At 33.1% G+C, this 25694-nt stretch overlaps 3 protein-coding genes across 4 annotated transcripts in view; 2 read left to right on the top strand and 1 right to left on the bottom strand.

Moving 5' to 3' along the window:
• Positions 1-25694, top strand: part of LOC102804110 (formin-binding protein 1-like) — a 56313-nt gene that overhangs the window by 19302 nt on the left and 11317 nt on the right. The window contains exons 2-9 of one of the 2 annotated variants that reach the window (XM_085492054.1): positions 1635-1750; positions 9090-9137; positions 10071-10281; positions 18609-18713; positions 19674-19802; positions 20687-20833; positions 21495-21707; positions 23172-23195. In XM_085492054.1, the coding sequence (XP_085348180.1) occupies positions 1635-1750; positions 9090-9137; positions 10071-10281; positions 18609-18713; positions 19674-19802; positions 20687-20833; positions 21495-21707; positions 23172-23195 (993 nt within the window). The remainder of the gene's footprint in view (positions 1-1634; positions 1751-9089; positions 9138-10070; positions 10282-18608; positions 18714-19673; positions 19803-20686; positions 20834-21494; positions 21708-23171; positions 23196-25694) is intronic. The other variant, XM_085492055.1, reaches the window with a different exon arrangement.
• Positions 10523-16211, top strand: LOC102807232 (uncharacterized). The gene is made up of 10 exons (XM_085492053.1): positions 10523-11327; positions 11494-11583; positions 12271-12379; positions 12581-12803; positions 12962-13484; positions 13580-13766; positions 14118-14375; positions 14471-14642; positions 15246-15394; positions 15548-16211. Exons 1-10 carry the CDS (start codon positions 10917-10919, stop codon positions 15724-15726), a joined length of 2301 nt encoding a protein of 766 aa, XP_085348179.1. The 5' UTR covers positions 10523-10916; the 3' UTR covers positions 15727-16211.
• Positions 15519-17661, bottom strand: LOC146732613 (uncharacterized). Its single transcript, XM_085492056.1, has 3 exons — positions 17298-17661; positions 16239-16454; positions 15519-15869 (listed from the first exon to the last, which is right to left on the bottom strand). The coding sequence occupies exons 1-3, from the start codon at positions 17540-17542 to the stop codon at positions 15710-15712; spliced, it is 621 nt and encodes a 206-aa protein (XP_085348182.1). The 5' UTR covers positions 17543-17661; the 3' UTR covers positions 15519-15709.

Genomic DNA, 25694 nt, shown 5'->3' with positions numbered 1-25694 from the left:
CCAAAATGTAAACAATAGTGTCATAGTGTCATACAGGGAAACAAGATGGGAATGGGAATCTTGTGTTGGTCTATGACCTGACTAAAATGAGATTTGAATATGGCATATCCTTTTTACATTTGACAAAAAAATATTTACCATTGAAATATAATTTGATTTTATGATGTGTGGTTAATATTAACATTAACAGTGGTATTTAGATACAAAGTCGATTACGAGATTAATGTGCTTAGAATAGCTTATAATCAAATTTGTAAGGGTTTGGTCATTGTTATAAATAGTTAATTGTATTATTATTATTATAACATTGCTATAGTAATTAGTGTAATTAGTGTAATTAATATATTTGACCAGCATCACCTTCTTTCATCATATATATATACTAAAGGCCTTATGCATGACCTTTAAATCCTGGTATTTCTGGGGGTACCCATTTACATTCAATAAGAATTAATACCCCCATTATCAGTCCACATTTGAACAAAGTTTGTAATTTGGGTTCTGTCCATCCGTCCATCCATCTGTCTGTCCGACCGTCCATCCATCCATCCGTCTGTCTGTCCGCCCATCTAGAGTCGTTTTTCAGAACCCTGTGGACCAAATCTGTTCATTTTTTGCATTTGTCTAGTACTTATATCATACTGAATACAAGTACGTGTTGATGGCATCCATCTTGTTTTTTGGAAAATGTGGTTGCAAATTACATTATGCAAGTCATGTTTAAAGGCACAACTCTGCAGGCCATTATTTAACGTTGTTATTGTAGCAAAGACTTCTATAAAAATAAAATCAACAAATAAATATATGAGTAACTCACTATTGTCATGAGAAGGATTATCTATGAGATATGCTTCAAAGATTACTACTGTTATAATTTTAATAATCCAGATTGACTGCTCAGTTGACTTTTAGTCAAAGGGTCACGTGTTCAGTATTGTAACAGATTCTTTCCTACATGTATATGTTTTTGAAAAAGCCAATATTTATTTTAGCTTTCTTTTAACATTGCAATTACCAAGATTTTAGGAAATCACAGTCGCAACGTACTGCACAGACCTCACCAGATTAATTTTCAAACTTTTGGTGGGATCACTCAAAATATGGGTTATTTAAATTATATTGTCAGACAAATCGTGGGACTACAGACCACATGTAGGTCAAGGGTTATGATAACATTATACTGTCCTTCTTTGCTTTCCTGGTACAGTGGAAAGTTGTTCAATTTACCAAGATTTTCAGTTGAATGAGGTCTTTTTTATGGGCAAGTATATAGGTTTGAAAAAAAAAATGTGTTTTGTGTACATGGATTTATGTATGGAGTATGGAGATACTGTAGAATACTTTATTTTCGCTTGGAATTTATTTTCGCCATTTTCACTGAAGGGATGATTCCGTGAAAATAAAATCCAGCGAATATACTTTTTACCTATATTTCACATTAAACTCATCAAAAATCAGTGAAAATAAATTCCATACAAAATGCCCAAAATGCCTTTTCAGCGAAAATTAATTCCAGGGAAAATAAAGTATTCCATGGTAATTTAAAAATGATGGAGATGCTTGATGTGGACACACAAGATATTGTTATTTTTGTTGACGTAATTAATTAAATGTTTACATTTCTATTCTTGTAGGACCAGTTTGAGATAGCAGAGAAACACACCGCAAATGGCATAGACTTTGTAGATAAATATTGTAAATTTGTGAAAGAACGTTGTCGAATAGAAAACGAATATGCCACAGCATTGAGGTAAGTTTGAGAAATTATTTAAAATGTCTGTAGTTTGTGGTCTGAAAATGTATTTGAATGTATTACACTGTGCCATTTTATGTAAATTACGAAAAAGTCGTTTATTTGAAGCATTTTGCTTAGACCGCCACAGTGCCAATAGATTTACGTTCATTCTACCACAGTGTCAATATGCTGTGACAGAACAGGTTTTGCTGTATTTAAAGCTCCCTGTGTACCATCTGGTTACAATGGCCTGCTAAGCTGAAGTGTTTGGTGAAATACAATAAATATCGATATGTATCTCAGGATTATTTTATTCAGGTTTCATTGAGCGTATATGAGTCGTCGACAATTGTTACCCGATTATGTGAAATAAATCAGAAAAAATAATAAAAACAATTTAAATATGTTTCAATTTGTAATCTGTTACACTTGATTGATTTATCAATGTACGCAGTAGTGCAGAGTAATATCATGTCATGAATGTGCTGTATCGATCTTTGCTCATTAATACTCTAGGAGAGTGTTTTAATTACTAATTTGCATTTTAATATGCAGTAATAGTTGTTAATTTGCATGTAGATTCATTTTTTTACAAGCGATCCAGCCTAGCCCGAATAAAAAAAAAAATGTGTGGTTCCTACTAGTTAAAAATAAATTTGAATTTCCTATGGGAAGTGATGACATGTCAATACCACTGGCTCAGTTCATTTCAATATGTATGCAACATAGACGGCAACACACAGCTTAGTTGTCATATTTTAAAACTGTATTTCCTCTTTTTTATTCATTTCAATTGTTTGCCTTTTCATTCCTTCTGAGGTTCTTATGTGTTAACCTTTTCACTACCAGACATTCTCGCCTAAATTTGTATTCATTTTTTTATATATTCTTAATATTACTGGAAATTAACCCTAATTTTGAAACCAACAGACCAAATTTGAGTCAATTTTCAGTTTTTACTCAAAAAAATTGGCTATTTTTTGTTGGAATCTTCTGAAGGGAAGTGCAGACTATAAACCGGACTATTTTGGGATTTAATTTTGATGAAAGAAGGGAACTGGTGGTGAAAAGGTTAACGTAATCAGTAGGCTTGGTATAAAGTTAGTAATGTCCCCTGAGTCCTACAAATATGCAAAATCTTCAAATTTGTATTCACAAAAAAAAAAAATATATAAATGATGAAAAATGTCAGTGAGAAAATCAAACATGTAACATTAACAAGGTCCCAATTGTGAATTTATTTACTGTCTTCTTCACAAACAAATTGTTGTAAAATCTAGAAGCCGCATCCCTAATAGAAGCTTGCACCCATTTTTTTTTGAACAATTGAAAACTCAAATTCACCATTTCTCATGTGTTTAGATTCTCTAATAGAAGCTGCCTTTCCTCTGTTGTATTGTACCATTTTATTAGAAGCCATACCTTGTATTTTGCAATATACTGCTTTTATAAATTTCTTATTAAGCTTTGTTTAAAATGTCAGTTGGAAATGGAACATACATGTTTTGATCCTAAAATTGTCATAATTTTATGTGGCAAGCATTTTTTAGTATTTGTATATTTATTGAAATTCCATATTTGTTAAATAATATTGTAGTGTACAAGTCTATATTGCAAATTGGAATAATTCAGATAGTATTCAGTCTTTGAAAAAAATAAGTCACATTCCATAAATAAAATGTTTTCCTTATTTTTTTATCAAAAATTTATCAAGACCTGTTTGGCAATGAGAAATTATGATCATTTGGTACGATATTATTACTAACAAAATATGTAAAAATGTATGAATTTGGCATGAAACCCTGAACTCGAGATTTGCATCAATATTATTTAATGATATCTTATAGCCGTAAAAGCATAACTGTTACTGTACAAATGTCAATCTAAATTTTTTTGCCAAAAAACAAACAAACATGGCAAACATTTCTATACTACGGTATGTAGAAACAGTATCTGTGTGGCTGTTACTAACTGAAACACGGACACTAGTCTGTAATGTTTACTGACAGGTTGTTGGCTGAGTCTGAATTCCTTTTCTATTAGCATTCTGAATCGCATTGCATCACAGAATGCTGACCCAGTGTATGTCCTAATACACCAGTGATCCATGGAGAAGCCTGTTCACAGACACAGACAAAATCAAACATGTGAAATTAGACAAGTATAATCACTCAAAATTGTGTGAAAACTACTGTAAAATCATTTTTAATTTCACATGTAAAAATGTTCATGAATTTTGTAGGAAAACCTCGTAAACACCAAATTTTAACTATGGTATCACTAATCCCAACCCTGACCTGATTTTTTATAACTCTGTTTTTGGATTATAGATATGTCTATGGTTTCCATAACAACTTTATAATTCTGACGATTCCACTCCACCTTTATACTGGCTATTTTTTTATCATTCAAAATTTTGGGACATCTTGTATATATTTGTCAACAATTTCTTTTTCAATTTTTTGCCTATGGACATTATTTTGCATTACCTATTGACAAGATTTTATTCAAAATTGTTGAAAAAAAAATTATCATCTTTGATTTGTGAATGATACCAAAAATTAACTTTGTCATTCAAAAAGTTAATAATAATAACTTTATTGACATTATTAATTTTGAATAGAACATAGTCAAATACTATTCTAAGAAACAAAAAAAAGAAGAAGAGATGAAAATAAAATATACTGTTGACACTGGTTTAGAAAATGTCACTTTCGTTAATATAAAATGCTAGTTCTATATGTATGTTGCCCATAATATATATAAACTTTTCTTCGTTATTTAACATATATTGAAATGATGATTTGAGGTTTGTGCTGATTGAAATAGTCTCATTCTTGCTTCTTTGTGTTGTGGACAATCAATCAGAAAGTGAAATTCATTCTAAACTTTATTAGTACCACACCGTTCACACATTCAATCATCCGATTGTGTTTTTGGTCTTGTATGACGACCTTTCGATAGGGAGCCTGAACTGAAATTTTGTCTCTGTGAACACCACATGTTTTTTGATTATAAATATTTCTGAATGCATAATAGTTCTCAAAAGAGTGCTACTTTTAACAACAATATTTTAATGATGTGGAGAACTTGTGTCTTGGGGGAGGTGGCAGCCTGTAACAAGATAGATTCTTGACCATACTTGTCCTTTGTGTAAGTATGCACTATTCATCATGGAAACTTATACATACATGTAGAGATTTGAATTTGAATGCATGGCGCTTTGTTCTTTACACATTTTCAAAATCTCTGTTGTATATTCCGGAAGTTACTTCCATCATGGTAACTGAATCTCAAATAATGTCTTTCAGGCCACGGTTTACCAGTTACTGTGTTAAGGCTGATATCTTTAGATAAACAGACATCTGATTCCTGTTTCAAAGTGTCAACTATTGTGTCCATTGCATTGACCATATGTAAGGTGCCTCTGGCTTTACTGCAAACTGTTAATTCCTCATAAATATTCACGAGTTGATACTGACATCTTCCTGTCTAAAAATAATTTAATTTAAAAAAAATTGAAATTATACGTACATGTATTAGTTCTTTTGCGAAATTAAAGAGTAATATCTGTCATGTAGCGCATGAATAATTTGTTGTGGCTATGACATTGATTAAGCAACTGCTCAAAAATTGTTAAAAGTGAAAATGTCATGGATTATGTAATAATGTGATTTCTGTTTTTGGTATACCGGTCATGGTTGTCAAAATGGGCAACCAGCGTCCACATTTGGTTGCGACAAATACTTGTCTGGGACAATTTTGATCTTTGGTTCTACACAAAATGTATACATCACATAAGACCAGACTTTACTTTCTAAGGCGAGTGATCCCTTCACTCGCCTAGCGCTCGCCCAAATCAAGTCGCAGAAGATTGCTTTTGAAGAGATTATATTACCATAACTCCCCTAATCACTGGCATTACCTTGTTCTGTAGAGCAACTATAAACTCCCAGGCCATTTTTAAATGCCATGCCTGATGTGACCCATATTGAACACACAGTGACAATAACTCTTTAATTAATATCCATGCTGAGAAATTGCATTAATATTATTAGAGTCACATGACAGTAAAGCAATGTGACTATCTCCTTAATATAATCCATATAATGTAATTACGTCATAACCCACTCATGACTCATTCACATGTCATCATTGTAACCCAAACACTTACGTGATTAATGTTGATTGCTTCTACTTGTATATTAATTGTTGTACTATTGACACTATGGGTCAGTCATCTGTCTACAGTCGTATTTTAAGTATTATAATGTTTAACATGCAGGGCTTGCACTTATTGTAAAATCCAGAGATATGGGAAAACCAGAATTGTAAATTGCTTATTACAGCGTAAGACATGGTGGGAGTGTGTACAAATCCTCAGCAGTCGTAGGGTTGGTGTGGCTTGTTAGCTGTTGTATATATCTGGTAGTGTCGCCTATGTGTGGTCTTCGAAAACAAAAAACTAAGTTCAGTACCATCATGGTGGTGAAACCCCATTGATGGTGCTGAACGTGACGATGCATGTAACGTAAATTTCAATTGAGCTTACTGTGATGATGCATGCATTGTGGAATACAGAAAAAAGAACCTGAAGCATGCGCACTGCGTACACAATATGCTACTAACCTTTAACAGAATATGACATAGACATATCTCTTGAATATTATTTGAAAGTTAAATTATTAATAGAAAGCATTTAGTATGAAACGTCGGAATCACGTATATTCGGTCTTGACAACCACTCTTTCTATTGTGGTTATTTGAAGACTGTAAACGCTTTCTATCGTACTATCAACACAAACATTGATCAATTTTGTTTAATAAAAATTCTAGAAAGCAAAAATGAAAACACATTGATCAAACTTGGTAAATTCATTTATCAGTGCTTTAACTTGAGAGAAGAAAACATGAAACTTACCATACCAGCTGCCTCATAATATTTACATTATACATATTTATTTCTGATACTAGTAGTGATTTTAATTTTGTTTCTATTATTTAGCTATTTTAGTAATAACTGTATTGTACTTTATCTGATCATTTATTTTTAATTGTTTGTTTTTTCTAAAACACATTTACTTTATTGTTATCAATTTAATACCCTAAAGAGGGTACAATGTCAATAAAGTTTACTTACTTACTTACTTACTTACTAAACTGGTCACCAAATTTAACAACTGTTTCTGCGTTTTACACTCAAATCTACATGAGCAAAGGCAAGCCACAATAGGTCTTGATTGTATACAGCGCCACCAGTGGCTGTTCCCGGCTCCATGCGTCTAGTGATAGTTGAGCCCGATTTCAACAGGAAACTTGTGATAATATAACTAAATAACGTTTCCAGTCTCTTATTGGTGTCTGCTTGATAGAATTGCTGGTATTAAAACTAAACCTACATGTATATTTATTTGAACATCTATTATCGTTTGATTATCTGTGCTCTCTCTTTTATCTGACCTACTTTTTAGGACTCAATCTGAGGGTATTCCCTAGAGCTTTATAGAGGTCTGGCCCTCTAGATTTGACAATAAATACATATTTACAGTTACTATTGTTATAATGCTAATTTATTATTAGGTATTTTAATGGGGAATACACTATAACGTCCATCAGGGGTAGAATGGAGGTGTAGAATTCACGGTTTATGCGGGCTCCTAGCTTGACGAAATATTTAAGCCAATCAAAAGAAGGTATGATAAAAAAATCGGAGATGGAGGTATAAATGTAGTCATGGCGATGTACGATAGTCATGGTACTATTGAAAATGAATGTAAATAAAAAAAGATCTTTGAAGCACCTGGATTTTTTTTTAGTTTTAATAAATGTGATAATTGAAAATAGAAAACAGAACGTTCTACATTGCTGAGACGTGTACCATGGAACACTGGTTAAAGAGCCAGTGAAAACAGCACAAACTCAACTTTGAAAAGACATGGAGGAAAATTAACAAAACAAAATGTTGGCACAATTATTTAAGAATTACATGTTCATGTACCATATTTGTTCTATTAGAAGTGCACATAAACCAAAAATCACATATAGTTTTATACTGTTTCATTAAATTATGACTTAGTTTGGTAGCATTGAAAACATATACACAAAATCCCTGTAATTCAACAAGAGGGGTTTGGGTTACTGTAATGTTCAATATTCTGAAATATGGTCGCTGAACTAAGTTTTCCACAAAACAAACTCAAAATTTGATCAAAAATAGTTTACAATTGGTTCCTATGGCAGAAACATTACATCATATCTCAAAATTTTGTTTGTTGACCTATGCTAAATAAATGATATGTAGAGTTATGAGGGCTGCATATGACTGAAAAATGGGAGAATTCTCAATATTAGTAAGAGTTACCAATGGAATGATGTGTTTACATTGAATTCTATGGAAAATGTTCCAAAATTGTTGCTTTTTAGATTAATTTGCTTAACTTTTGTGGAAACATATCCTTCTTCCTCCATAAAAACTTTAAATATGAATGACTTGCATGTACATGTATGTGAATCATTACACAACAATTTCTGAATGATTTACTGTGATCAGTTTTTTTCATGTTTTAATTGTAGCGGGCTACCTTAATTTGAATATGCTTCTAGTAGATCAAATCTGGTACTAGTATACATGTATGGTCATTTTACCAAAGTTAATGTATTGTCATCTTTGTCAAATGTTCAAAGTGTTTGAAATGACCTATTAGGTTACTGGTATGTATATCAACATGGGGATATCATTTGTTGTACCAGTGTATACATATACATACCATACCATGAGACGGTGGGTGGGGTTTAGGGGTTAATATATGTACACAGTGACACAATGGTTACATAGAGCATAATTCATTAACGACGTTTTCCAAATTAGGCCTCGGTAAATGAATAGTAAATTTAATGATCACTCAGTATCTTTGGAAAATTTGTTCAAAGGACTGGGCAGACTCACTGGATTGTTCAAAATGTAGTAAATTATAATTCAGAATATGAGAGAGAAAAAGGGAAATAACAAACAACTTCCATACAAATGTAAATTTTACCTAAACGTCTCAAGCATAGTAGAAAAACAAACTAAAATATTAGACATGACATTTAGACAGTTTTGATAAATCATTTCATTATGGTACCTCGTGGAAACCATATGTGAATTTAATTTTAACTCGTATTTTAATCTAGTTCAAGTTTAATCTATTAAAGTATTTGCACATACCATCTCCAATCACATATACATGCGTTTCTTCATATGCGCAAGATATATCTGTATTGAATTGATAAAGGTTCTTAGAAAGTCAAGTCACTAATCTTTTGGGAAGTCTGGACAAATAATTGATTTAATATGTTAATATTTTCTCTGTAGGAGACTTGTGAAATCATGTGCTCTTAAAAAGAAAGAGGAAGAATCCAAGTAAGTAAGTGAGTGATAAAGAGTGTGTTATTGGTGGGAGGCTGTCATGTGATATGTAAATGACTTTTAACAATAATGTGATTGGTTGGAAAGTATCATGTGATATGTAAATGACTTCTACCTCTATTGTTATTGTTGAGAAGTATCATGTGATATGTAAATGACTTCTATCTCTATTGTTATTGTTGAGAAGTATCATGTGATATGTAAATGACTTCTATCTCTATTGTTATTGTTGAGAAGTATCATGTGATATGTAAATGACTTCTATCTCTATTGTTATTGTTGAGAAGTATCATGTGATATGTAAATGACTTCTATCTCTATCTCTATTGTTATTGTTGGGAAGTATCAAGTGATATGTAAATGACTTCTACCTCTATTGTTATTGTTGGGAAGTATCATGTGATATGTAAATGACTTCTACCTCTATTGTTATTGTTGGGAAGTATCATGTGATATGTAAATGACCTCTACCTCTATTGTTATTGTTGGGAAGTATCATGTGATATGTAAATGACTTTTACCTCTATTGTTATTGTTGAGAAGTATCATGTGATATGTAAATGACTTCTATCTCTATTGTTATTGTTGGGAAGTATCATGTGATATGTAAATGACTTCTATCTTTATTGTTATTGTTGGGAAGTATCATGTGATATGTAAATGACCTCTATCACAAATGTGATTGGATTATAGATGGTTTGAAGTTGGTCTTAAACCAATAATGGCGAAATCATTATAATTTGCTGTAGTCTTGGGCTGCTGTCCTTTCAATATGTACTGACACTAGAACAAACAAGCCCTGTTTATTTCATGGACACACTCAATTATGGGAAATCATCAGTGCATGTCTTCTCATTTGCATATCTCATCTTCATTGTTATTAATTAGCTAATTAATCTAATTTGCATATTATATTATTATTCACAGCTATAGTTATCTTAAAGGTTATGCTGATGTTCTCAAGGAGCTGACAGATATGTCTGGGCAGCACGAAAGTGTCGCTGAATCGCTTTCAGAAAAAGTTGTTAAAGCCTCCGAAGAACTTATAAGAGAATTAAAAGCTGATAGAAAAAAATTCCTCAAAGAGGGACATAAAGTGAAAGCAACGTTAGCAGTGTCAATCCAGACACTTGAACAGGTCAGATTAATCAATAATCTATTAATTTGCACAACTAAAAATCAAAACCAGTAATCAGTGTGTTATAAATATTGGCTGTTTTATTACAATTCTTTGAAAGTGCACAAATTTAATCAATATGTCTACAGAGGGCGCTATGCTATAAGTGAACACAAATTTAACAGACCATAAAATTTACCTTTTTTTAGGCCTTAGTTCATGAATTTTCAAAGTTTGGGGTGCTGTTTGTATTCAATATACAGTATGATTGGTTGTTTTAAAGTGTACACTGAACGCTAGATTTTATTTCATTTTCTGCTATCTTGTATTTAAATATCAAACACCAGAAATCTGTTTTAAAATCCGATGACTCATTTACGAAATATAGCGGATTCTGTTAAAATCGCACGTAAGCTCCCCCCGTTTGACCTCGTTTACATGACCTCTTGGATGTGACGTCATAAGTGTGACCGCCCTGTTCAGTTTGCCGCCATTGATATGTAAACCGTATGTAAATGTCGTTCGTGATCAGCTGTGTTATTGTTGATTTTCGTGTATGTTCTACGGTTTTATTTTAGTGATATTGCAACCAAAGACGCGAACTGTTGCGTTTGGGAATTTTTTTTATTCATTTGAGCTTCGTATTTAAACTAGTAATGTCAAGTGGTTGTGACAGACGAGGTAAACGCTGCGTTGCTTTCGGGTGCTGGAACACGAACCTTGACGGTGTTTCGCTTCACGCATTCCCCCTCGACAGACCGTCTTTGAGCAAACTTTGGACGAAGTTTGTTCGGGTGAAGAGAGCTAAATGGCATGGTCCTACGAAGCATTCTGTGCTTTGCTCAGTGCATTTCACAGACGAGTGCTACCCGGCAAAATACAAGTTTATGCGTGCGATGGGACAAGTTCCCGGAAGAAAAACTTTGCACAAAGATGCCGTGCCAACAATTCATACCGGCGTCCTGGCGGAGAGTATTAGTAACAAGACTGATACAAGTCCAGCGTATCCGGCTGTCTCAACACCTAAAAGGCCAAGGATTGCTTTTCTTAAAAGAGAAAATGCTAGGGTAGGTATTTGTATTCGTTCATGTTCGACTATGTGCCGCGCACTGAATTTACCGCGAGTATGTTTACGTTTACACATAACGACTGGCTATGGCGGTAATGCTATTACGTACGTTCAATTGTCTGTTTTTTTCATACATTATTATTTGTAATCATTGTTTGATACAGGTAACTCTGCAGTATTCGGAGGACACCCATGACGAGGACACAAGCCACCAAGTACAGGACACTGATTCTCTTACCGACAGCTCTATTCAGGTACTGAACATTTGCGAGAAACTTGCATGAAAAACATGTATGTATTCTATAAACAGCGTCTTGGTGTGTTTATATTAGTGTGTTTATAAATAAATAAATAAATAAATAAATAAATAAATAAATAAATAAATAAATAAATAAATAAATAAATAAATAAATAAATAAATAAATAAATAAATAAATAAATAAATAAATAAATAAATAAATAAATAAATAAATAAATAAATAAATAAATAAATAAATAAATAAATAAATAAATAAATAAATAAATAAATAAATAAATAAATAAATAAATAAATAAATAAATAAATAAATAAATAAATAAATAAATAAATAAATAAATAAATAAATAAATAAATAAATAAATAAATAAATAAATAAATAAATAAATAAATAAATAAATAAATAAATAAATAAATAAATAAATAAATAAATAAATAAATAAATAAATAAATAAATAAATAAATAAATAAATAAATAAATAAATAAATAAATAAATAAATAAATAAATAAATAAATAAATAAATAAATAAATAAATAAATAAATAAATAAATAAATAAATAAATAAATAAATAAATAAATAAATAAATAAATAAATAAATAAATAAATAAATAAATAAATAAATAAATAAATAAATAAATAAATAAATAAATAATCACTTCCTAAATTTTGTTTCACATTTAAGACTTTAACCAAGGCTAAGACTGTTAGAACATATGGTACTCAAATATCTTACAAGCAGCCTAATAAGAGAAGTGTGCGTGTACAAGTAAGGCCCTTTGGATCAAATAAAGGTATGTATTGTATGTGGGGAGGCTAGGAGAATATTTTATGTTGAAAATATTTTTTTCTCGTATCTTGACAATGAATATTTTTTTTTTCTCTTACCCTCAGATTTTTTTTTTAAAAGGTTCTCCATCACACTGCCAGGTTTTCAGATGGGACAATTACATTTGGTATTGTATTTGAACTTGACTGTGTTATTTGCATTACAGTTTGCCAGACAGAGATGTTGCATCCTCCAGAAAGAAGAAGCGTTCAAGTACAATGTGATCTCCTGAAACCAAACCAAACAATACAAGTACAAGAACCACCCCCAGACAATGAACTTGACACAACTTGGTCAAGTTTAGAGTCCAATGCAACAACTGATTCTGATGAGACATATGAACAGTCAGAATGTGAATCACAAGCTTCATGTTCGAGTGCTGATGATTGGTAAGTTTTAATAAAATTATAAAATATAAATGGGAAAATTTGTGAATGAAAGTAGGTAAACATGGTGAGCATTGAGTAGCTTCACATCACACGGTTTATGGTAAAAATAAAATGTGTTATACAATAAATATAGTTTAGTTTATTTCTCTTAATTATAGGTGTATGCAGAAAAATAGATTCTTTGTTGTTGGGGAAGCTCAACTCATGAATCTATTCCACACATGTACCAGATGCTCTTCACCTACATTAGGTGAAATCACACACATATGTGGCACAATGGTAAGAGTGGAGCAGAATTGTGTTTTTTGTGGACTAAGCACAAAATGGAACAGCCAATCCATGATAGGTTCCATTCCAAGTGGAAATCTTAGACTTTCTTGTGGAATTTTGTTAGCTGGGGCATTAGCATCAAAAACTTTACGTGTCCTACAGTTTATGAATATGCCAAGTATTTCAACGGATACTTTCATGAAACATCAAAGGTACTACCTCCAACCAGCAGTAATGGAAGTATGGGGAAACATGCGTGGAAAGTACATTGATGATGCACTTCAAAATGGAAGGTCACTTTGCATAGGTGGAGATGGGAGGTGTGACACCCCTGGCCATAGTGCTAAATTTGGCTCATATTCAGTCATGGACCTTGATAATGGTACTATGATTGACATACAGCTTGTGCAGGTATTTATACATTTTACTTACCAAGTACCTCGTTTTATGTAAACACCAATCTAGTAACAATTTATAATTAAATTGAATCTATTGTTTATATTCAGAGTAACGAGGTGAAAAGTAGCTGCCACATGGAGAAGGAAGGTTTGGCAAGGAGTGTGGCATATTTACAGGGTCAAGGTATTAATATCTACAAAATAGTCACAGACCGTCATGTTCAAATAATTAAATGGGTCAGAGAGAACATGACAGATACTCAACACTGTGTGGATGTGTGGCATGTTGCTAAAGGTAAGCAGTTTTCTCCCCCCACAATCTTTGAGAGCAGCTGTTTTATCATGCTTAAACATTTTTCCATTGTTCTATTGGTATGCAAATGATCCACTGTTATCCGTGGTCTATTGATATCAAAAATTGATGGGTACTAGGGTAGAACAGATTATTTTAGATGAAATTGTTAATCCTTGTAGGATATTTTCAATTTATTTTAGTCAAATACAGCATCAGTGATATTGATAATATTCAATATTCAGAGCAATTTAAGTGCAATTTTATAACATGACCAGCAAATTACCTTGCAACAGTTCAACTATAATCATGACTGAAAACACAGAATACTGATGATAGGATTTATTCCTTAAGGTCTACAGAAAAAAATGCTAGCTCTTTCTAAAGAGAAAGAGTGTGGTATATTACAAGACTGGATCAAAAGTGTCACCAATCATCTTTATTGGACTGCTGCCTCAACACCTGATGGAAATGGTGATTTGATGATGGACAAATGGACATCTGTTGGAAACCACATCCAAAATATTCATGAGGGGCATGGAACTTTCTTTCCTAGATGTGAACATGAGGATTTAACAAGACAAGAGAGAAGAAAGCGATGGTTAAAACCAGGTATTTCTCTCTTATTCACATTTTAACACACTTTGACTAGGATGGTATATGTATGCTGTTATTATAATGCCTAAATATTATATATATATTTCCAGGAACTAAACCCTTAGAGAAATTGATAACGCTCCTCAATTCTCGACAAATGAAGAAAGATATACCTAAGTTGTCAACAATACAACAGACTTCAGAACTGGAAGGATACCATTCTGTGGTGAATCAGTTTGCCCCAAAGATGCATGGGTTCTCATACAATGGAATGATGTGCAGGTAACTGCGTACTTGTATTAATCAACATTGAAAATAAACAAGTAACTTTGCGGTCAAAAGAGCTTAGTTGTAATATACTGTGAGTTGGAAACGTAGGCTGGAGTGATGTTGATAAAGATTGGCACCATAAAAGAAACTTGTCATTGTATTATTTCACAATGTGTACCCCCCAAAAAACTACCTTCCAACTGGTACAGTTGAATAATAGCAGCAAAATATATTAACATTGAAATGACGACCTGAAATTCAACATTTTTGAAAAAACATTGGCCCTGGTAGTTCTGGCTAACAAATTAGTAGATTAAATTAGTACAAATATAAGTTTTATCACATTAAATTCTACAATCAAACAGAGAACAACATATTGTTTACAAATCAACAGGTTTGGAGACGTGTGTAATACACAAGTTCTCATTACTGTCTTTGACTTTAATTATTTACTGACAGGTCTTATCCCTGTGATAGAGCCTTCTAACTTCAAAAGTTAGCAATCACAATTGATGTAGTATGTAACAAGTATTCTAACACTCAGAATTTGTAATTCTATTAAGTCCTTAGTGGTAAAATACAGTATATCATAATGCATGGTTGTTTTATTTATAGGCTTGTCTTGGCAGCAATGCATTATAATGAAAATGGTGGGCGACATGCTGCTGTTACTAAGCAGGGAAATCCTTGCTATAAAATAACTTATCCAAAATTTAAAAAAGGCAGTTACACAGTGCGTCAAGTAAAGACAGAACCTACCTACAGTAAGTACCGGTATAAAATGTTCTACATGCATGTATACTAGCAGCTTTATATATTTGCATGACTGAAGCCACTTAAAATCACAACCACAGCTCAGTTTTTCAACAAATAAAACAATAACAATAATTAAAAAAATAAAATATTCTTTATTACAGATTATGTACAAAATGTGACAACTAATGTCACTGCAAGAGTGGTAAAATGTACCATGTCACAGGCAAAAGGTGATGTGTTGAACAAAGTACCTCCTGCACTCTGCAGTGAGTTCAAAAGACCGAATAAAGAAGTGGCAGTTTCTGACTTTCAGTCGAGGTTTTTTAATCAACATAATTAAATCCCTGATAAACTCCATTCTGTGAAGGATATGTTTCTCTGATAAGATGAACTGCACATGATGGGAGTGGAACTCTGACATCTTTGCCTAAATATCCCCAGCACCATCGGACAAGTTGCCTGTAGGCAACATACCTGTATCTCCTGCAAGGAAAATAAATTGAATGTACAAATTCTGTCTACTGCACACAGTTTATTCCAACCTAATAAAATGCCTATACTTCTATTGGACATGAGAGAATACTGTTAGTACACAATTACAAATGTAATGTAGTTGGTATGGCCCTCAACAATATTACTGAGGTTCTGGTTGTACATATTTATGTGTCAACCATTTTCAGTTCACAAAGTTCAGAAATTTCTAGCAAAACATAATTGTAATTGGTCTGACATTCATTAACATTTATGCACATCTACCATAATACATTTTCAGTGTAACAAAAACCATGATATATTTTGTCCTAATAAAATTGTGTTCATACCAGACCAGTATGTGCGACTTTTAATACTTACTCAGAGGATTCTGGAATAGTTCCATGGTACTGTCTATATACATGATAAGCTGTTAGCAATACATACTTGTCCAGACACACTGGCTTAAATCCAGGATGTTCTGTGATGCATGCTGTATTTGGAACTTCATCACAGACAGCTTTCACCTGCATTATTTCATAACAGCATCTACATTCCTCAGCAGAGGGCATGACATGACATCTGTTACACTGACACCTAAATTATATAAACAACATATACTTGAAGCAGGTATCTCAGCAAAAATGAAATTTACTATCTTGTTATTTACCTCCTAAATACAGTATAATTATTTGTGAGAACAAATTATTACCATATCAGAACTATCAAAGGTAAGTTGTCAAAATCTTAAAATTGATTTATTTTGCATATTTTCAAAATCATTTATTCCTGACACTTGAAAATACGGTCTTCACCTTAATATTCATTAGGCATTACCTCTACGATATAGCGCCACCCCACCCCAAGTCTCAAATAAAAAAACAAAAACATCACAGCAACTTATTGGGAATAAGTTTTTTAAGCCTCCTCCCAAATGCTAACATTCTGGCCCCTTACAATTTAATTGTATGTGTTGTGGTTGTCATGATCTGTCTAATAATATAATGCTGGATGTCCAATATACAAGATAATTTCAATTTGGCTAATTAGTAAATGTCTTGCTTAAATTCGACTTTATAATTTATAATTACATCACAGTTGGGGATAGAGGGACTGTGATTACATGCATCACAAATATAAGCTCCTATGCATACAATTTAATCATAAATTGTAATTAACTACTAAGGCAATAATATGAAGCTTAAATGGTAGCTGTTGTTTCACCGATCGTATTGTACTGACTTGCAAATATAATGTCAACAGATACAGAAAATGAAATTAAACTTAGTGGGCTATGCATGTCTGAGTTCCGTGATTGAACGTAATCAGAACATTTCGTTCTGGGACTTAAACTACTCCGAAATACAGGTTAATAATTATTCAAAATATGCGGAACTCCGGAAGTTAATGTTATCAAAACCAGCTGATTCGACCACTTACCACTCGGTAGTATTCAGGCGATCGCCCAAAGCATCACCGACATCGTTTTCTTCAGCAGAATCACTGTGACTGTCGTCGTTAAATTCGGGCTCAAATTGGTAGGGCCGTATACCTCCGTCAACCGATGAACCCTCGACATCGAAGTCAGAAGACTCGTAATTCAACTCAAGCTCGCAATCACGGCTTTGCGACGACGCATCACTTGGAGTTGACGAACTTTCAGCACTATGAGTTGGCGACGCCATTATTCCTTAGGGTTATGTTTGGGTCACACTTGTGACGTCACAGATTTGACGCCCATAAATGACGCGGAGTTCCTGACAGACAAATGAGCATCGACACACCGGTAAAAATGCTAACATTGATCGCCCATAACAAAGCTCATGGTGCGTGAATTTTGATGAAATTGTTGGTATTGTCACCAATTTATTTATTGAAATATAATATCTTTGACGAATTTATCGTTCAGTGTACACTTTAAGGTTGTTTGCATACATTCATTTTTGTCAGCATTTCACACTGAATTATGATTAGAAGCGGGAAAAGATGTGTAATAATAATATTGAGGCTGTGAAGGATGGCGTAAACCTCCATTATACATCTTACTGCTTTTGTGATATCTTTGTAATAATCCTGTATTGTGCGCTACTATGTCTCTGTCGTCTGAACCTCACAGTTGATTTTCATCACCATTCACAAAATAAATAAGCATAAATTTTTTTCAGATTATTACAAAAAAATTGATCAAAATCTGTCTTTAATTGAACACTACATCACTTTGGTTTAAAATTACCGATAAAATTATAGAAAAATTTATAAAAAAACTGAATGTGCAAAATGTTGCAGCAATATTTTGGTGAAAAACATTAGGTTGAAGCTTCATGGTTGTGTTGTAGAAAAATTGAATATAGTTTCCATGGTGACATATACAATGCATGTAGAAATGCAAATTGTTTGGTTTACAATGTAATCAAATAAGCTGTGCATAACGACTGTGACACTTTAAAGAAGATGCCCCCTTGACCAGTTTACTAGCACTGAACAAAAACTGGAAAATACAACAATTATAAACCTATTCTGTTTTATGAAATAGTGTAGATCTTTAAAGCACGTACTACATGTATGACGATGTGGGAATATACTTAATTTGAAATAACTGCGTCTTGAATTTAGTGTTATAGGATTTCTAAAATATGATAACTAAAATAACAGGTTTATAATAATTGTGTTATCATATTTGTGAATTTACATACAACTATCGAGTACTTGTATAGTTACTAATTATATTATTGAATTATTCTATCATTTCAGGCGAAAAAAAATTATGAATCTTCGTATAAATCAGCTGTGAATGCAACACAACAATATGAAAAAGTGAAAGACGACATGAATCTGCCACGAGTACAAGTAGAAAAGGTAAAGATAATCACGCTATGATAATAATTATATGAGATTGTTGTGAGGATATCGCAAAGTATGCACATAGACAGTAATAGCGGAGGATAGTGTGGCCATGTTCTGTCTGTGTGTATACTTTGCGGTATCCTCATAATAACCTTATTGTTGTATCACCCGCTGAATGCCTCCACTAATAGCCATAAAAATTGGAAAAAATGGTGTCCACATTGTGTTATTATAAATCTACCTGATCCAACCATTTGGTGTAGGAAGCCTGGAACTAAGCAAAATAGAGGAAATTATTAGAAATTTCACACTGTGAACTTTGTTTTCAAAATTGTCCACCATATTAGAAATACCCAGTAATTGTTCCATATTTGGAAATTTTATTCCCTAATAAGGTGGGATGCAGCTTTTGAGCATAGTCACTGGGTTTTCAGTTCACAATTTGGAAAGAATGAGTTTTATTGTAATTTTACATGTTCACATGAATTTAATTGAACTGACTATGCAGTGAAATGAAAAACCTAGTGAGTAATTAATGCATTTACAGTAATACTATGATATGACAGTGATTTACAGTAATACTATATGACAGTGATTTACAGTAATACTATATGACAGTGATTTACAGTAATACTATATGACAGTGATTTACAGTAATACTATGATATGACAGTGATTTACAGTAATACTATATGACAGTGATTTACAGTAATACTATGATATGACAGTAATTTACCATCAAAATTACATGCTGTACAATACACATGGCATTTGGATAAAATTCAATTGTCGTTGTTGCAAACTACATTCACATTCTAATTTCTGTCATTATATTTTACTTCCTGTGAACTTGGAATAACTTTTTTTATCATGCAGTCTTCAACTTGCAGGACCTTTGATGATATTCGATTGGATACCCAAAGATTCTTTGAATTTTATTATTTTATTTCATCTTATTTTTTTTCTCTACAGCAAAGAAATCTTATGAATCAGAAAAAACAGACTTGTGAAGATTGTAAAAATGAATACGTGTTACAATTAGAAAACACGAACCAAGCACAGAGAAAACATTACAACGTTGAAATGCCTAATGTATTCAAGGTATCGTTGAAAATACAATGTTTACACCATGGCTGTCTTGAATTGGCCAATAGGCGTTCTAGAAGTTTCATGGTTATATGTGGTAACATGGTTATGGTATATTAGACTACTTCAAGTACACAACAAATTGATTACTAATTAAGTTAGTGTATATTCACTAAGATTTGATTGGTTGAAACTTTCCAAATTCACTACAGTCGTGGTAAAAATTATTTAAATCATGACCACTTGTTGGTTACTCCACCTAAACCATGACTATAATTTTACTAGTATACCGGTATATATGTTTATCTGTGGTAATCATGCAAGTAGTGTTATGTCTCTTTTGTGAAAGGTCTAGGGTAAGTATCAGAGTGTTGGTTTTCTTTAGCTTCGCTGTTGACTTCGTTGAGCGAAGATTATTATTTTATTAGTTATTGTTCATCGTTGGCATCTGCATCAACTTTTTATTTTTTTGCCTTCTTGAAATCGCAAGTCTGATTGCTCTTATATTATACATATAAGTTACTCAGATGGACCTCTCTCAGATTTGTTCTTTTCGTGATGGTATCTTTAATTCTCTATTAAAATTATGATGAATATTTTTGTCATTTTTGGTAAAATTAGATATTATCGACTAGTGGTTGAAAATCGCAAGTCCGATTTCTTTGATATTATACATGATATAGGTAGCTCAGGCTGGACCTCTAAGATTTGTTCATTTCATTTCATGTTGATATCTTAAATTCTCTGTTTGAAATGTGCATTGCTAACAGTTTGAACTTTATTAAGGTATCCTGCTCACTTGCCAGCTGTGTTTTCTGTAGTAAACCTAGCTCTGTGCTTACTTAATTCCCAGTTACATTCATGATATTTTTACTAAATCAATAATTTCCTCCTTTCAGCAACTTCAAGAACTCAATAATCACAGAATAGATATGCTAGGAGAATTTTACAAAATATATGCGGATGAACACCGGACAATCTTACCTATTATTGGAAAATGTTTGGATGGAATGACCGCTGCTGGCAATAGTGTAGATCATACAAGAGTATGTTGGTTTGTCATTTAATTGTGATTAAAAGAGCAGTTTTTGGCCTTGTGCTAATATGAAATAAATTGATCCAGATTATTATTTTACATCTATATCACCATTAGTATCATAATTTTGTGGTACTATACAAATTACAAAGATGTTTCTATGGTAAAAATGAGTACTGTTAAATCTGTATTAGAAACTGCTGCTTCTATTAAAATGGTACAATGCAACAGAGGTGATACAGCTTCTATTAGAGAAATGTACACATATTAGTAATAGTGAATTTTTAGTTTCCAATTGTTCTAAAGGAATGGGTGTGACTTCTTTTAGGGATGTTGCTTCTAATACAGATTTTATGGGAATATTTTAATGATTCAGTATACAACAAGTACAATTTCTGGTTTATATGTGCTTTTAAAAAAGATGCATGGTACAACACTTGTCAAAATGTTGAATCAAATCTAGGTAAATTTTCTTCCAAATTCGTTCTCAACACAGACAAAACATTACAGTACTTTTTGATTTTTGTGAAAGTTTTCAAATTCTGATTTACATCTTTTATGGAAACAAACAATTATGAAGGGTGGCAGTAGTGAAAATGTGTTCAAATGTTCAAAAAGAAATTTATGCCAATTGTTAACCCTCTAATTTGTTGTATATTAATCATTTCTAGGATACTAATATGATGATTGACAGATATAAATCAGGATTAGATCCACCCGGTGACTTTCCATTTGAAGATATTAGTAAAAACAACGACGGTGATAACATTTCAACGGGAAGCGGGAATACTCCAGCTGGATACAAAAGTGGATCACTAACATTATCTGGAACAGGAAGACGGAAAGGAAAAAATAGGGCTGGCATATTTCATATCTTTCAAAAGGTAGGGTCACACAATTTTATTTTCAGTCTTCTTCTTGGCATGCTGATTGGGTAAGCTCTCCTGCCTGTTTTGTTGTGTTATCTTTTTCACCTCCAGTTCCCTCTTCATCACAAATTCACAAAATAGTTTGTTATAGTCTGCACTTTCCTTCAGAAGATTGGGACAAAAATAGTCAAATTTTTTAGTCAAAACTGAAAATTGACTCAAATTTTGTTTGTCGGCTCCAAAATTAGGCTTCATTTCCAGAAATATTGGAAAATATAAGAAAAAAATGCAGAAAAATTTGTGCGAGAAAGTCTGGTGGTGAAAAAGGTTAAGCCTTCATCTTCATATTAACACATGGCTGATTGTGCCATTGCTAGCCACCATGCAAGTTTCAAAATAAATCTCTAACTGGGCACTGTGATGTCTGTTGCCACATTTTTCGGCAATTTAAATAACTTAGGAAACAAGTTTGCAACTCCATGCATGCAAATTTATGCAAATCATCTATGCATTTTTGTGACCCCCTAACTTATTAGTTTATAAGGAATGTTGTTGGGTCATTTTCCAAGATGACTGTTTACAGAACAGTATTAATCAGAGTACAATCTACCCTGCCTTCCAAAGACACTGTATTTGGTTTGGGAGACTGGTTCACACATGTACCTTTTGCAAATTAGCATATGACACATAAAATATCAGGAGAGACAGCGGTGGTGTCTCTGAATGTCGACTGGCGCAAACAAATATTTAAAAAAAAATCTTATTAGGACTAAAAATTCTTACCCACCTTATAGAGATATCAGGGTGAATTAATAAATATGTACACTTCATTTCCTGTGTGTTGGTGTAAAATCTGGTTGGTGTGATATTTTTAAATAGGACAATATCACAAATCTTGAGGCAATTACCATGAATTGTGTTGGAATCTTTTGTATTATAATAAATTACATTACGAGAGGTTAAAATTGAATATCAGCATGTAAACTGCACGGCTTTCATCTACAACATTGTAATGTCTTGCACCAATGAAATCTGAAGTCTCACAATCTGTTTTTACATATTCACAGCCTTGCCTACTTATATTTGATAGCTGTATTGCAATACTACGCAAAACAAAATTGAAATTGTAACCCCCCCTCCACCCACCCAAATGTTTCTGTTAATTCCCCTCCACTTAAATTAATGCAGTGATTCATTTATTTGTTCACAGTTAAATTGAATATGACAAAATAACCTCAAATAAATTTTAAAACTACTCTACTTACTTCACTGACTTGAATAAATTGACATTTTGGCCATGAGCGACAACTAAATCTTGTGTTTACGTCTTTGGTTTTGAACATGGATTACAAATGAGACATATTCTTGGTATTATTAAGTGCAAGACATTACATTGGATATTATTTGCTGCTAATATCTTATTGTCTTCTATGTTTCTCTCATTGCTTCCACATTTTATTGGATTAATATAATCTGCAGCAACTACACAGTTTAATAATTCAAGTAAGCTTTATTCATCTTTACAAGGCTTTGTATTTTTTATAGAAGTTAAAACTGTCACATTCACTTAATATCAGGACAACTTTGTAAATAGGACAATGATTAGTGAATGCCTGCAAATCACCAAAATCTCTGAAAGCAAACAGTCTTACATTGACTTGATAATTAACGGGCAGGGTCATTTGATCACGAGTTTTAATACAGTATGAAACCAGATGCAATATTTAGAATGTTATTGCTCACATGCAATGTAAAAATGATATAATGATTATTATTATACATCTGTCACTGTAACGCCATAAGTTACAGCGTGCCGTAATTTTGCGGTATTTTAAGGGGTATTTACATCCTACCATATAAGGAAATGCGGATTCCAAATATGAAATGATTATGCGCGTCAGTGTCCTCTAATAATAAAAACAAACATGGCTGCCACCGGCGTTTGACCAGACTCCACACAAAGTTCTCTGATTTTGTTCCAAACTTTTTGGGTTTCAGCGTTCTAATGGTGTATCCTTGGAATGAAAAGATATACCCCCGGTATGATAATAAGATTATTACGAGGATACCTCAAAGTATGCAAAACTACAGTATAGCGGGAGTATTGGCCGTCGTGCAGCGGAGGTCGATGCGAAAATTTGTATATTATGTATTGTCGCTATATTTTGATGAATTTTGAGAAATTAGGGGAAAAGATGAAATTTTGTTGGTTTGGTCATTTAAGGATTCTAAGCAACTATCACTTGAGTCCAAGAGAGTCATAGCTACTTTCACTGGAGTCCTAAGGAGTCATAGCTACTTTCACTGGGGTTCTAGGGAGCCACTGCTACTTTCACTGGGGTCCTAGGGAGTCAAAGCTTCTTTCACTGGAGTCCTAGGGATTCACAGCTCTTCAACTAGAGTTCTAGGGATTCATAGCTACTTTCACTGGAGTCCTAGGGAGTCGCAGCTACTTTCACTAGTTCTAGGGAGTCAAAGCTACTTTCACTGGGGTCCTAGAGAGTCCTAGCTACTTTCACTGGGGTCCTAGAGAATCCTAGCTACCGTATTTGTCTTCAGTTAAGCGCCACCTTCAATTAGGCGCCAGTGCCACAAAAACTTTGTATTTTACACCTCAATTAAGCGCCAGACAAAGTTGAAATTTTGGCACGTAAAGATCGTGAATTGGGCGCCGGCGGATCGACTACCGGTTACCGGTTCGTAGCGATGGACGCGATCGCGGAAGTCCCTCGCTGTTACTGTTCGAATGGCTTTTATGTAAAAAAAAATTGGTTTTGTTTCTAACAATTTTTAAGAAATCGGTCTATAATCTCTTGAAACATGTCTTTTTAGTCTACTGTAGAAAATATCAGCGTGGTTTTTAATTTCGCAGTAAGTCCATAAAAACGAAATTAAAACAACGCGAAAATGTTCTGTTTCAAATGCGCTGTTGTCACAGTAAACAGTGTTAAATTATTCTTTAAATGCTCAGTTTACTTTCCAAAAATAACTAATTTCTTGATTTGAAAAAAAAATCATGCTGTTTTTCCCACCAAAATCAAAGCCAAAATATCGCAAACATCGGCAAATCACTTCCGCATTGCGTTCATACATTATTTAAATGACCTATGGTAATTTGATCACGTTGGCATCATCCAGCATTTTGATTGGTTAATTAACGACTTGACCTATCAGGTCAAAAACGCGTTCCAGGTCAAGTCCTAGACAGGAAGCATGGCAGACATCAAATCGCGCTGAGCGTTTACACGGGACCAGAATCATTCGCTTACGATGAAATTAAGTTGAATTTTACTTGCATTTTATTTTTTGTACGTTATTATAACTACTACTGAGTAATAATCGTAACCGTGGAATGCAGCATGACCGGATTTTGCTACCGTGATCATTGACTACTAAGCGTTGAATTTGTGTTTGTTTTATTTTTCTGTTGATTGTACGGCAAACTGTGAATGTTTTCTAAAGAATGATATTTTTTGTATAACTTTCTAAACTGTCTGAAAACGGGTCATTTACTCAGTATTTAAAATAAAGGCTACAGTGACTAAGCATCAGACTGTAATGTAAAATATTGCCAATAATCGATCACCAGAATGGAGCAAAAACAATGGCTTGTAACACAGTTACCGGTACTAGAACTTGAAGTGCTTGAAATAAGCGCCATTTGAAACAAAGTTGCTCAAATTTAACCACAAATAAGCGCCACCATGACATGAAAGTGTAACAAAGTGGCGCCTAATTGAAGACAAATACGGTACTTTCACTGGGGTCCTAGGGAGTCCTAGCTACTTTCACAGGAGTCCTAGGGATCCACTGCTGCTTCCACTGGAGTCCTAGGGAGTTGCATATACTTTCACTGGAGTCCTAGGGAGTCATAGCTACTTTCACTGGAGTCTTACGGAGTCGTAGCTACTTCCACTGGAGTCCTATGGATTCACAGCTTTTCCATTGGAGCCCTAGGGAGTCACATATACTTTCATTGGAGTCCTAGGGAGTCACAGCTAC

The sequence above is a fragment of the Saccoglossus kowalevskii genome, chromosome 17 (genome assembly GCF_978046115.1).
Source record: "Saccoglossus kowalevskii chromosome 17, keSacKowa6.1, whole genome shotgun sequence".
Lineage (NCBI taxonomy): Eukaryota > Metazoa > Hemichordata > Enteropneusta > Harrimaniidae > Saccoglossus > Saccoglossus kowalevskii.
Note: the sequence above shows the minus strand (reverse complement) of the source record. Positions and strands in the feature narration are given on the sequence as shown.

Coding starts and splice junctions, on each gene's coding strand:
- LOC102807232 (XM_085492053.1), top strand. CDS start 10,917: ATGTCAAGTGGTTGTGACAGACGAGGTAAACGCTGCGTTGCTTTCGGG. Junction 11,584..12,270: donor TTACCGACAGCTCTATTCAG/GTACTGAACATT, acceptor TTCACATTTAAG/ACTTTAACCAAGGCTAAGAC. Junction 15,395..15,547: donor AAAGACAGAACCTACCTACA/GTAAGTACCGGT, acceptor TCTTTATTACAG/ATTATGTACAAAATGTGACA.
- LOC146732613 (XM_085492056.1), bottom strand. CDS start 17,542: ATGGCGTCGCCAACTCATAGTGCTGAAAGTTCGTCAACTCCAAGTGAT. Junction 16,455..17,297: donor CGCCTGAATACTACCGAGTG/GTAAGTGGTCGA, acceptor TATATAATTTAG/GTGTCAGTGTAACAGATGTC. Junction 15,870..16,238: donor ACTATTCCAGAATCCTCTGA/GTAAGTATTAAA, acceptor TTTTCCTTGCAG/GAGATACAGGTATGTTGCCT.